The sequence below is a fragment of the Astatotilapia calliptera genome, chromosome 7, assembly GCF_964374335.1.
Source record: "Astatotilapia calliptera chromosome 7, fAstCal68.1, whole genome shotgun sequence".
In the NCBI taxonomy this organism is placed as follows: Eukaryota; Metazoa; Chordata; class Actinopteri; order Cichliformes; family Cichlidae; genus Astatotilapia; species Astatotilapia calliptera.
The window spans coordinates 2,052,560-2,063,820 of NC_137428.1; the positions used below are offsets into that span (position 1 = coordinate 2,052,560).

At 43.6% G+C, this 11,261-nt stretch overlaps 1 protein-coding gene across 7 annotated transcripts in view; it reads left to right on the forward strand.

The window, feature by feature from the left end:
* Positions 1-10,962, forward strand: part of tdrd12 (tudor domain containing 12) — a 38,124-nt gene extending 27,162 nt beyond the window's left edge. For 5 of the 7 annotated variants that reach the window (XM_080303347.1, XM_080303346.1, XM_080303343.1 and 2 more), the window contains 13 exons: positions 281-498; positions 763-844; positions 1,016-1,197; positions 1,308-1,515; positions 2,758-2,850; positions 3,026-3,192; positions 3,289-3,531; positions 4,082-4,146; positions 4,589-4,661; positions 4,764-4,877; positions 7,480-7,633; positions 7,771-7,834; positions 8,605-10,962. In XM_080303347.1, coding sequence (XP_080159473.1) covers positions 281-498; positions 763-844; positions 1,016-1,197; positions 1,308-1,515; positions 2,758-2,850; positions 3,026-3,192; positions 3,289-3,531; positions 4,082-4,146; positions 4,589-4,661; positions 4,764-4,877; positions 7,480-7,633; positions 7,771-7,834; positions 8,605-8,687 — 1,746 coding nt within the window. In that variant the 3' untranslated portion in view covers positions 8,688-10,962. Of the gene's footprint in view, positions 1-280; positions 499-762; positions 845-1,015; positions 1,198-1,307; positions 1,516-2,757; positions 2,851-3,025; positions 3,193-3,288; positions 3,532-4,081; positions 4,147-4,588; positions 4,662-4,763; positions 4,878-7,479; positions 7,634-7,770; positions 7,835-8,429; positions 8,472-8,604 lie in introns of all 7 variants that reach the window. The other 2 variants (XM_080303348.1, XM_080303349.1) reach the window with 2 other exon arrangements.
* The last annotated feature ends 299 nt before the right edge of the window (positions 10,963-11,261 follow it).

Genomic DNA, 11,261 nt, shown 5'->3' on the forward strand with positions numbered 1-11,261 from the left:
CAGCCGTCAGCAAGGCCTCCAAAATACTCATATTCCAAAGTGATCAGACTGTAAATGAAACAAGCTGGTGCAGCAGAGTTCAGGAGATTAAGACCCTGAACACCACCCTACCATTCTCTGGGGCTGACAGTGGAGCTGTGTGGAAAATATGGCTTTCAGAGCAAAGGGAGGCCATATGTATTTTGGTGTTCTTAATAAAGTGCTCAGTATTAAGAAACGTAAGCAGATGTTAACCGTCAATGTTTGAGGTCCTGGATGACTTTTTAATTTTTCTCCTCAGGATCAAACGAGGAGCAGCTCAGCCGTCACCAGGTCGGTGCTGCTGATCTCAGAAAGGAACGCCCGCCACGTCATTGGGATTCTGCGCTACCTGGAAAGGGCAAATGCCCTGCTGCCCCCCGAGCTGCTGACCTTCGCACAGGGGGTACAAATGGCACGCGAGGACCAGAAAACAGACCGCCCCCTCTGCAGATACCTGAAGAGTTTTGGCGTGTGCAGGTCTCCAGATTATACACGACTCTGTGGTTTCAGTCTTGTTCACTGGTCCGGGCCTTATTCTTTAGTCTGCAGATAAGTTTGTCTGTCACATGGATGACTTACTGGCAGCCATCTTTCTCATGCTGGGTTCTTTTGCCAATCAGATTTTTACCTACCCTTTTTTTTAATTAGCCATATTGTTGCTTGCGTTGTCTATAACATCATGAGTTTCAGACAGTAAAGAGAAAATGACTTGTATGTTATTCTGTGTGCTTTCCCCTGCAGAAACAATGGCATTTGTCCTGAACGCCACCGCTTCGTCTCACAGCTGGATCAGTCCAAACTGCCGGCATCTGGAGACATAGAAGTGAGGATGATGCTTCTGTTCTCAGAGTGATGTTGTGAATCATGGTGCAGCTGTCAGGATATTACATTGGCTCAGTAGTGGAGTTCTTGGATGAAACCCTGATATTTGTTTAACGATCACTGATTGTACTTAAAACAACACAAACAGTGGATGTGACTCTGTGTATCCGAGGTTGTACCGCTCTACATAAAGACAGCGTCAGTCTTCTACGGCCGTATCGTCGAGGAGGAGGACGGGGGCTTTGAGAAAATGGCCTCTGAGATGGCTTCGTACTACGCAGAGAAGAAGCTTGGAGCCAAGAAGCTGCTGGAAGGAGGACTGTACGCTGTGCAGGAGGACGATGTCTTCCACAGGTCTGACAAATCAAATCTAAACACCACCGTTGGGTGGCGATGATTTCAGCCTCACACTCTGGGACTGCGAGTTCATCACTGTAAGTCGACTCCTGTCTGTTTTCTATCAGGGTGAAGCTCCTCTCTGTGCCCGACAGAGGCGGCCGGCTGTTTTTCAGCGTAGTTGCTTGCTTCATTGACATGGGAAAGGAGGAGGAGGTGAAATCCTATCAGATCCTCGAGCTGCCGGAGCAGTTTCACTCTCTGCCTGGACAGGCCGTAGAGATCGTTGTCTGCCGGGTCAAACCAATTGATTCTGAGATCAGCTGGCACCCCAAGGTTTCCCTTTCTCACTTTGAAGTCATGTACACTCACAGCTACAGCCGCATTGTTATCTAACACAATCATTCATTAAGTTAGGATTAAAAAGGATTACATCAGAGCAGGGGTGCTCACACTTTTTCCGCATGTGAGCTACTTATAAAATGACCAAGTCAAAATGATCTACCCACTACAAAAATCCAAAACATATACTTATTTATAAATATATTGAGGATTCTTTATATCTACAATGTATACATGCATAACCGCAATATCCAATATTTCACAACACAATTAACTATGTAAATTTTTTGTCATTACCTGAGTTTACTCTGACTTGCACTGAATTGAATCAGCCAGGGATGCATAGTCCGGACAGTAGCTGCTGACGGCCAGGTTTAAGAGAAAAAAACCGAGAGCTAAAAATTGGAGTTAACTCGCTGACTAGCTTGTCAGTTTTACTACACTTCGCGCCGCTGTTTGCGCATGCGCAGCGACCTAAGCGTCAGAAAAAATCTGATGTCATCTGACTGGCTTCCCTGTAACAATCAAGTGACGGGATGGATGATAGGCTGGCATCTATTTTTTTTTAATGCCATGCGATCTACCAATACTACCTTTGCGATCGACTGGTCGATCGCGATCGACGTATTGAGCACCCCTGCATCAGAGACAAAGTACGGGGCTGAGCAAGCTATCGAAAAGTGTCAACTATAATTAAGCTCCGATTTAAATTCCAATTAATTCCTCTGCTGCTTCCACCACTTCTCTCGCTCTCCTCTCTGATTTATTCTTAGAGCTGATTGGTTGCAGAGTAGGCAGTCATTCATCAGCACTGGCGTTATCTTTCTGCTGCTGTTGCATTTCTGTTTATTCATTATAAGTTGATCTGGGAGCTACTGGCAGCCGTGAATCTTGCTTTGGGCACAAGAGCTTCATATCCTGGATGAGCCCCCAAACGTTTTACAGTCTATGTGCATGATTTAAGATGCCACCATGCTGTTTAAGGTCAACCAGATGTTTAATAATGAAAATATTGTTTTTTACAAAGAACAAACAGAAATAAGGGAGATGGCAGCCTTGACCAAAACAAGCAGCTAAACTGCTAAATGTTCCTCTGAGATCTGGAGGCAATAATTCATGCATTCTCTGACTTTACTTCTGGTAGATAGACATTCTTCACCAGAGGTTCTCTTTCCATCTTAAGAACGGGACGAGGGAAAAAGAGTGTTTAATTTTCTATTTGTTTTGCGCCTGCAGGTTACCAGAGCCATCAGCCAGAAGATCCGCGGACTTCAGCATCGAGCTAGAGTAGTTCTCAGCCTGGGAAACACAGTTTTTGTTGATCCAATGGTGATGTTTTACATTTTAAATCATCTCTCCATACAGCCATCTGTACAAAGCTGTTAATATTTACGGTTTACAAAGCTTAAAAAGTCTCAGTTTTTAAGTGTGTCCTACCTGAGCTGGACTGGTTTTTAGCACCGCCAGTTGTGTCGGGATTCCCTTTTTGTTTTCTTCCTTGAAGGTTCGGGTCACCCAGATTCCAGGAATGAAAACTGTCATCAATAAATACAACGTCCAGGCGGAGATCCTGAAGACCCGGATGGGAATCAGGAACCCGGAGCATGTGGACCTGCTGAGGGCGCTGTGTGAGGAGAACAGCAGCAGCAAGGATGAAGGTCACATGTCCAGGTGAAGGGACAACCAACCAAAGTATTCACTCGAGGTCTGATCAGCCAATTTTCTTAAAAGAAGACTAAAGTAGCAGGTGTTTGTGGATTTTTTCAGGCTTGGAGATAATATTACATCTCTGAAGGATGTCAGGATTACAGCTGAGGAAGAAGTTCTGGCCAACAACCTCAAGGCTCCAGACCTTTCTCCACTAGAGCCAATGAGGTCAGGAAACCAGTCCCTGGTCCCAGCACCTACAGACCACCTGGTCCCAGTGTGTGATCAGAACTCCCAGTCAGAGAGTGAGGGTGGTTTTGGACAAAGAAGCACTGATAAGAAGCCAGCTGAGCAGATGGAGAGGTTTGTATTCTTATGATTCAAAGGACGAAAAAACAGACATTTTCCACCAAGCATCTGTCAGAAGGTTTCAGACGACACAGCACAGGAAATGTCGTTCTCGTATATACACAGCCACAAAAGACATTTCTGTAGAGCTGCAGCGGTGTTTTTAACACTAAGTTGTGGAAACAGCGGTAGGTGCTGGACTGAATGTGAAACACTTGAAATAAAGACCTAATGAACGCAGGTAGTTTATTTGCAGGAGGATATGCTTGTTGTCTCGGTTAAAAAAACATTTGGATAAGTAAGAAAAGAACATGCAATCCAAGCTCTGTGCAAAGAAAGCTGTCATCAGGCTCTGTTTTACACAAAGCGCCTGAGAGCAGCTTACACGTGTAGATGAAAACGCATTAAACTCTCACAAAACAACAGAAATAGTCTCAGAGCACAAACCTCACTGTAAATTCCATCCATGGACGAGGTCTTCCAGTTTTCTTTATTACTCAATGCTTTCCTTATTATCCTTCAGATGTTGTGTCTGACTTGATCTTTATCATTCTCCTACACGCAGCACCAGAGCTGGAGACGTTTTCCCATCAACCAGCTACACTGCTGCTCTGAACCTGCATGAAGAAGGTAAAAAGCTTATTCAGTCCAAACTTCAGTAACAACAAAGACATCAGAGCTTTTCCAGGTTTTAGATGGGCGTGGCTGTTACCTTTGCCCATAAGAGACGCGAAAATAATATATGAAATCCATCCTAAATTTTAAATACAGGTCTGTTAGTACAGTAACCTCACAGCAGCCATATTATTGGTCAGATAATTGCATTACAAAACTCCAACAGCACAAACACGGTCCAGAGGTCCAGTTCAGGTGAAGCCGGGCAGCAAGCTAGCAGCTAGAGCCGCTCATGTTGCCATCCACCTGTCACTCAGAGGCCACGCCCCATAAAAAATTACGTAAATGCAAAAAGTTTTTTTCTTTTTAAATAATCTTTTGGCTACTCAGCGTGTAGTTAAGTGTGTGTGTGTGTGTGTGTGTGTGTGTGTGTGTGTGGGGGGGCACGTGTATACAGGTGTGCAGGAAGGTGCTGGTCAAAGCAGTAGGCAGCAGGTCATCAGCACAGGCTCTGATGATGCATCACAAAGGTAAAAGCTGGAAGAACTCCCCACAGCAGCATCAGTACCTAAAGGTGTTGAGTGTCCAGAGCTTTGATTTTCGTCCTAACGTGCATCTCCTGGTTGTTTCAGTTTCCACCCTCTGATCCGCTGGTTCCAGACGCCCGACGCTGCGATTGTCACCGTGAAGCTGGCAAACCCGGAGAAGCAGCGCTGCGACTTCTGCTCGGACCGAGTCATTTATAGGTCTGTGAGATTCAGACCTTCAATGAGCGCTTGCCTATTTGGCATCACATCCAACATTCAGTGGAGGTTGTTATCTAGAGCACTTTACACAGGTGGGAGTGGGTACATGTTCACCATAATTTATTATTAATCCTTTATTTATCCAGGTAAAAAATCTCATTTCCAAGAGAGACCTGGCATCATGGCAACAAAAGTATAACCAGCCTGCATGTGAATTACACTCGAGTTTAATCGTGAGCTGTGAAAACACTCAGTTCTGTTTGGTATCTGACGCAAAGTTAATCAGTTCTTTGGATTAATGAAGTTATTTTGTAATCTATTCTGAATAATTCTCAGCCATTTAATTAAAAATCCATAATCTAGAGCAGATGTGCAAAATGTTTAGGCAGATACATTGAAACGCTGGTACAAGGAAAAGTCCATCACAGAGTTTATGTCCCGTAATTCAGCAAATAGTTTCTGCTCCTGTTGTTTTGATTTAATTATTCCACCCTCCCAATAAAATCTTTTAATATCAGCGTTTAGTGTCACATTATTACAATTATAATTCTACCATTAGCTTCCACGGTGCTGCTTTTAAAAGGCATTCAAAGCTTATTCGTGACACTAGCAGGTCAAATATTCGTCTGCACTGCCTTCACTGTGTCATTAGTCTAATCAGTCAAGTCCAGCTTGTCGTCTTCATGGCCACCAGACATCGCTCCAGCATGTCCTGGCTCTGCCCCGGGGGCTCCTTTCAGTTGAGCATTCCCAAAACACCTCACCTGGCAGGTGTACCGCTCCGATACTGAACCACCTCAGCTGGTTTGTTTGGATGCAGCTCTACTCTGAAGTCCTCCGGAGTGATTTCCATTCTCTGACCTTTCTGCAGCCTGTAGCCAAGATCTCATCTTTTCACTAACTTACCACAGCTCAAGAAGTCCTGTTGTGGCTCCTTGAGCTTGTGCCTTTTGGCACAACCAGGTGAGGTTCTTGATCTTTATGGACCGGTTGCCACTTCCCCAGTGTTTCTGTGTCTGTGATCGTTTAAAGTCTACTCGTTTAAAGTGTTTGTGGCCACAGGTGAGAGTAGGAATCTAAATTGTCCACTAAATGGACAGCGTCACCGTCCACATCACTGCAGACACTGCACCAGTGTGTCATTTCTGCTTGCCTGCACTCGTAAGACATAAACCTCTAAAAGTGCTGTAAACACTTCTGACTCAGTCTTCAGTTTGAAACCTTTCAGATTGTATTTTAGTCCATAAATGATGACACAGCCATACTTTCTGGCTTTCTGATTGGGTATTTTCACATGACCTTTTTTTTTTTTTTTTTTAAAGAAAACCAGCACATGAACCATAACGAATATTTAAAATTAAAAGTAAAAAAAATAAATACAAGATCGGCAGCCTTTGCAAATCTTACTCTGATTTTAAAAGTCAAGGTACAAGACTGCTTTGCTGTCATGTATAAAAGTCCTGCCCACTCTCATCCCATCAGAAGCAGCTGAGCAGATGGAGAGGTTTGTATTCTTATGATTCAAAGGACGAAAAAACAGACATTTTCCACCAAGCATCTGTCAGAAGGTTTCAGACGACACAGCACAGGAAATGTCGTTCTCGTATATACACAGCCACAAAAGACATTTCTGTAGAGCTGCAGCGGTGTTTTTAACACTAAGTTGTGGAAACAGCGGTAGGTGCTGGACTGAATGTGAAACACTTGAAATAAAGACCTAATGAACGCAGGTAGTTTATTTGCAGTAGGATATGCTTGTTGTCTCGGTTAAAAAAACATTTGGATAAGTAAGAAAAGAACATGCAATCCAAGCTCTGTGCAAAGAAAGCTGTCATCAGGCTCTGTTTTACACAAAGCGCCTGAGAGCAGCTTACACGTGTAGATGAAAACGCATTAAACTCTCACAAAACAACAAAGTCCTGCCCACTCTCATCCCATCATCTTGAAGTTACTTAGCCGGTCATTAAAGTTGCTCCACCTGTCCTCTGGATCACAGGCTGACCGCCTCGGTCAGGTCTTGCCCCCCCTGTGTCATCATGTTTCCATCATCAGTAAATCCTTAGGACCCAGCCTGGCAGTTCTCAAACAGCTGCCGTCTCCTCCATTCTCAAAAAAACGGACATGGCCCTCATAAATACAACAAATGACCTCACTGCTGCAGACTGGGGACACATCAGCATCCTCCTCCTCTGGGACCTTTCAGGAGTTTTTCAGTCTCCTTAGTCCGTCTTTAACTGCTTGTGTAACTACTCTGGCCTCCCTGGTTGTGACTTCAGAGGTCCACAACATGGAGTTCATCCACGACTCCACCCTCTCAGTCATCACACATTAAATCCTCTCTAAAACAGACTCCAGCCGCTGAAGCCTCGTTCAGTCCTGGACGCTGCACCTCCTCTTGCTCCCAGTCAAGTCCTGCGTCTTCTGTAAAATCCTTCGCGCCCCGTTTATCTCACCACCACCTCCCTATAAAATCAGACGTACTCTGTCCCTCACAGCAGAGGGCAGTCCTCTGGGGACAGTCCTACTGTATTTACTACAATAGATGACTACACAGAAGAACTGGTCCTTTGCTGATTGCTCTCTCTTTGCTGATTGTGTTCAGTGGCAGCGTGAACGGTCGGTTCTACAGAGCTGACCTGGGGCTTCGCTACAAAATCGCAGCTGACGTTTGCTGCTGGGAAATGAAATACAATGAACCAGTTCTCAAACTGGTCAAGCAGCAGCCGGGAATCTGGGACAAACTCCTCAGAAACAAGGTACTGATTTAGTTTTCTTTGATTTACAGAAGAAATATAGGATTATCTTCACGTTAACTGTAAGGAAATATAGTAAAAGCAGTAATTGCCCCTTGTTATGAAAAGCAGCAATACTAATAGGATATTTCTTGTCCTAGAATATATTTGTGAGTTATGACATGGAGCACTTTGAGGGTGAGGAAGAGGACGGAGTGCCAAATGGTAAGATCCTGAAAGCCCAACGAAGTCTAAATGTGACTGTTATTGATGGAATCTGAGAACGTGAAACGCTGATGTTAGGGATTCTGGATAATGTGCACAAAAACGGAATGATTTGCAAATCACGTAAGCCCAATATTTAAAACCTTTCTAAATAGTTTGGATGAGGACATCAGAGGTCTGGAGAAACGCAATGTTCAAAGCAGCGATGGTTGTAAAGTTGGTGGATTGGAAATGGAAAGCTTTGCCTTTCACCTCGGTGCTCCGCCCCCGCACTGCCACGACTCCCGGCTGTTTTGCCCTCACAGACGAGAAGTCGAACAGTTTATGGAAACATTGTCGGTGTCAAAATGCAAAAGATCATTGGTTTTCACAATAAAAATGGAAATCTTGATATAATGCAGAGAAACGTGTGCACAGGCCAGGCTGCAGACCTTAAATGTTCAGGAACACGTTTCTCTGCATGGTTCAGACTGAGTGAAGCGAAGTCCATCGATCTTCTTCCACTGGTCCCATTCAGGGTGACGGGTGTCTTGCTGTGTGCGGCACTACTGTGATGCAACATGTAAAACAAACAGATATTTTCTATCATCCACAGAATTTCTGCGTTTGTGATGTTTGATGCGTTGTCTTTGTACTGGTGGGTTTTTTTTAAACTGATTTTTGAATCATTGAATTGTGTTTTTATTTATTTCCCTTCAGTGTTGCAGCTCTTCAGCTTTCTTAGAAACAGGATTTAATGTTTTTACCCTGTTTTATTTTTTGGTTGTCAGGTCAGTGGTTTGTGGAGAACACGGGTGAAGATGACTGGTACAGGAACTCGGAGAGCAGCAGTGAGAGCGACGACTTTATATAACATCCTCCAACCATCGTCATCCTCGGGGTCGTGGTTTCTGTTCTGTGACCTTTGACCTCAGTAATGTTTGAGGCTTCTGCCTTTTCAATGGGAGCAAATTAACTTCAGCACAGAGTAGGGGTTCCAGATTTACTTCCACGAGAGTCCAGCTGCAGCGTTTCTCGCCGTCATGTCAGTGACAGGAAAAAAAATTCAGATTCTGTTTTCACTTTGATTTTTTCCCCCGTTGTTCTGAAACAGTCGTAGTGTTCCCCCCTGTGTGTGTGTGTGTGTGTGTGTGTGTGGGTCACAGGGAATATTGTCAGGTAAATGTAATGACTTGAGCCAAAACTGCATTTAGATTTTTCTTTATTTCAAATTCTCGTCTGTAATTGGTCGCTTCGCCTCCATAGGAGCTTTTTATTGTGCAGCAGCAACAACAGCAAAGTCTTAAATATAAAGTTTACAATAAGAAGTGTACATGTATAAACTGACGGTGAGAATTTAAACTAGTCTAAGATTTAGAGATTTGAGAGGGAGTTGTTTTAAGTTTGAAATGAAAATGTTCCTTTTTAAGCTTAATTTTACAGATGATTAAAAATATTCAGTGTGAGCTGACGGTGCCGGCTGAGATTCGTGCCCCATGCTTGTTCCATTTCAGATTCAGGTCGTGAGATTCTTGTTCTCATTTGTCGTGTTAAAGGGAGTCTTTACTGCTGTTATTTAGTGCAGGTTGGCTTCATAGTGTTCAGCCTGGGCTTGTTCTTCTCCTTAAAACTCTCTCTTTGAGGAGAAGAACACAGACGAGCAGCTGGAAGATGAAACTGTTTAACTTTTGCCATCGCAGTCGATTTGAATCAAACACTGGATGTGACTGAAGGGCCAACTTAGAGCTTTAATTCAGGTTTTCACACCAGTTCTGTGTTACTGTTTATGAATTACACCCATTTTCCCCACAGTGGCCCACTCTGTAGATGATGATGATGATTCATCTGTAAACTGTTTGCATTTCCATTTGTGAAGGCGTGGCGTGATTGTTGACCTTCACAGTTATACCTCTGCCTCCTCGTCGTGTTCTCGGTTTGTTAGATCTCGTGAAGCATGGAAATACCTCTGTGATCATCCACTGTATTTGTCTCGCAGACACTTTGGTGCTGCTGACGTGCTCGGCGCTTTCCTTCTTTTTAAAGAAAGATCCAGATTGTTTATTTGGCCAGTCCTAAAGGTTTCTTTTTCTTTCTTTCTTTTAGCCTCGCTCGCTTCCTTGATGGAATAGTTCTGTGTATTTCATCTGCTCATGTTGTCATGGAAGGAGCTGTCTCATGGTGGTTGACTGTGTGTGTAAATGGCTGTAATTCCTAATCAGTTAATGCAATACTTGAGTCACACTGAAAAGGAGGAGCTGGGACGGAGGCGGGTTGCAAAGTGGCCGTCAGTTAATTTTTTTCTGTTTCCTGTAAAAGTACTCAGTATTTACTGTAAATTCCAGCACTTAAGAATAGCTTTGTTAATTTTGGAAAGTTTCAAACTAAGACATTTGTACACCCAGAAGATCTGCACTCAGCTTTTTTTACTTTCAGCGAATAAAAACACGTGAGACTGAACTGAGGTGACATGAGAGGAAACTAGGAGGAGAGGTTTAGGAAGGATGGGTGTTCTTGTGTATGAGGCACCAAACAGTAGCTGAAGCACCTGGAAAGCAACTCCTCTCACTCGGCACCAATTCCCAGAATGAAATGATCAAAATAGACGAGGGGGAAGAGAAAATGCAGAGGAATGAATCGCCACCACCTTCTTTTGCCCACCACAGCGACTCATCGGCCTCCATCTCCTCCTATCCCAGCGTCGCCCTCTGCATGTCCTCCTTCACTACATCCATGAATCTTCTCTGAGGTCTTCCTCTTTTCCTGCTGCCTGGCAGCTTCATCATCATCATCCTTTGTCCAATAAGAGAGTCAATGAATGGATGATGATGCTGAACTTGCTCTCAAACTGTTCTCATTTCTTTCTTCAAGTTTCAGCTACTACATTAAACTTCCTGGGTAAATCTGCCTCCTGCTGGTGAAAGGTGTTTGCAGCAGGTCATTTGTTTCCAGTTCTCTCTCTTGGTTTTACAAAGTGCTGCGTGAAACTTGTTCTTCAGTCTCCTGTACCTCCACCTGCACTAAAAACAGCAAAGTCTCAGGCTGGCGTTTGTTCCCAGTGACTCCCGTGCACGCATAAATAAAATTCATTTTGCAAAGTTTGAAGCTGTAACTCGGCTCACTGTTTCTTTAAATGTTGTGTAAAGATTTGATTCTCATCACTTTGAGTTAAAAAAATGATTTGTTCACATAAACTGCTTCTGTCACTGCTATTTAAAATGTATATACATCCTGCAAACTTGGTATAGCATCTTACATGCAGGTTAGTGCATGGAAATTACGGAAATAATTAAATATGGAGACAGCGCTGGGGAAGTAAATAAAATTGAGAACAAGCACAAAATGGATAAAATAAAGTAGTGACATAAAAAATAATGCTTGATGAAATGTGTGGTCTTGAGCTCCGATCCTATCAGAGACCTGGAAGTGTGGGTGTAATGGTGGTGACGGA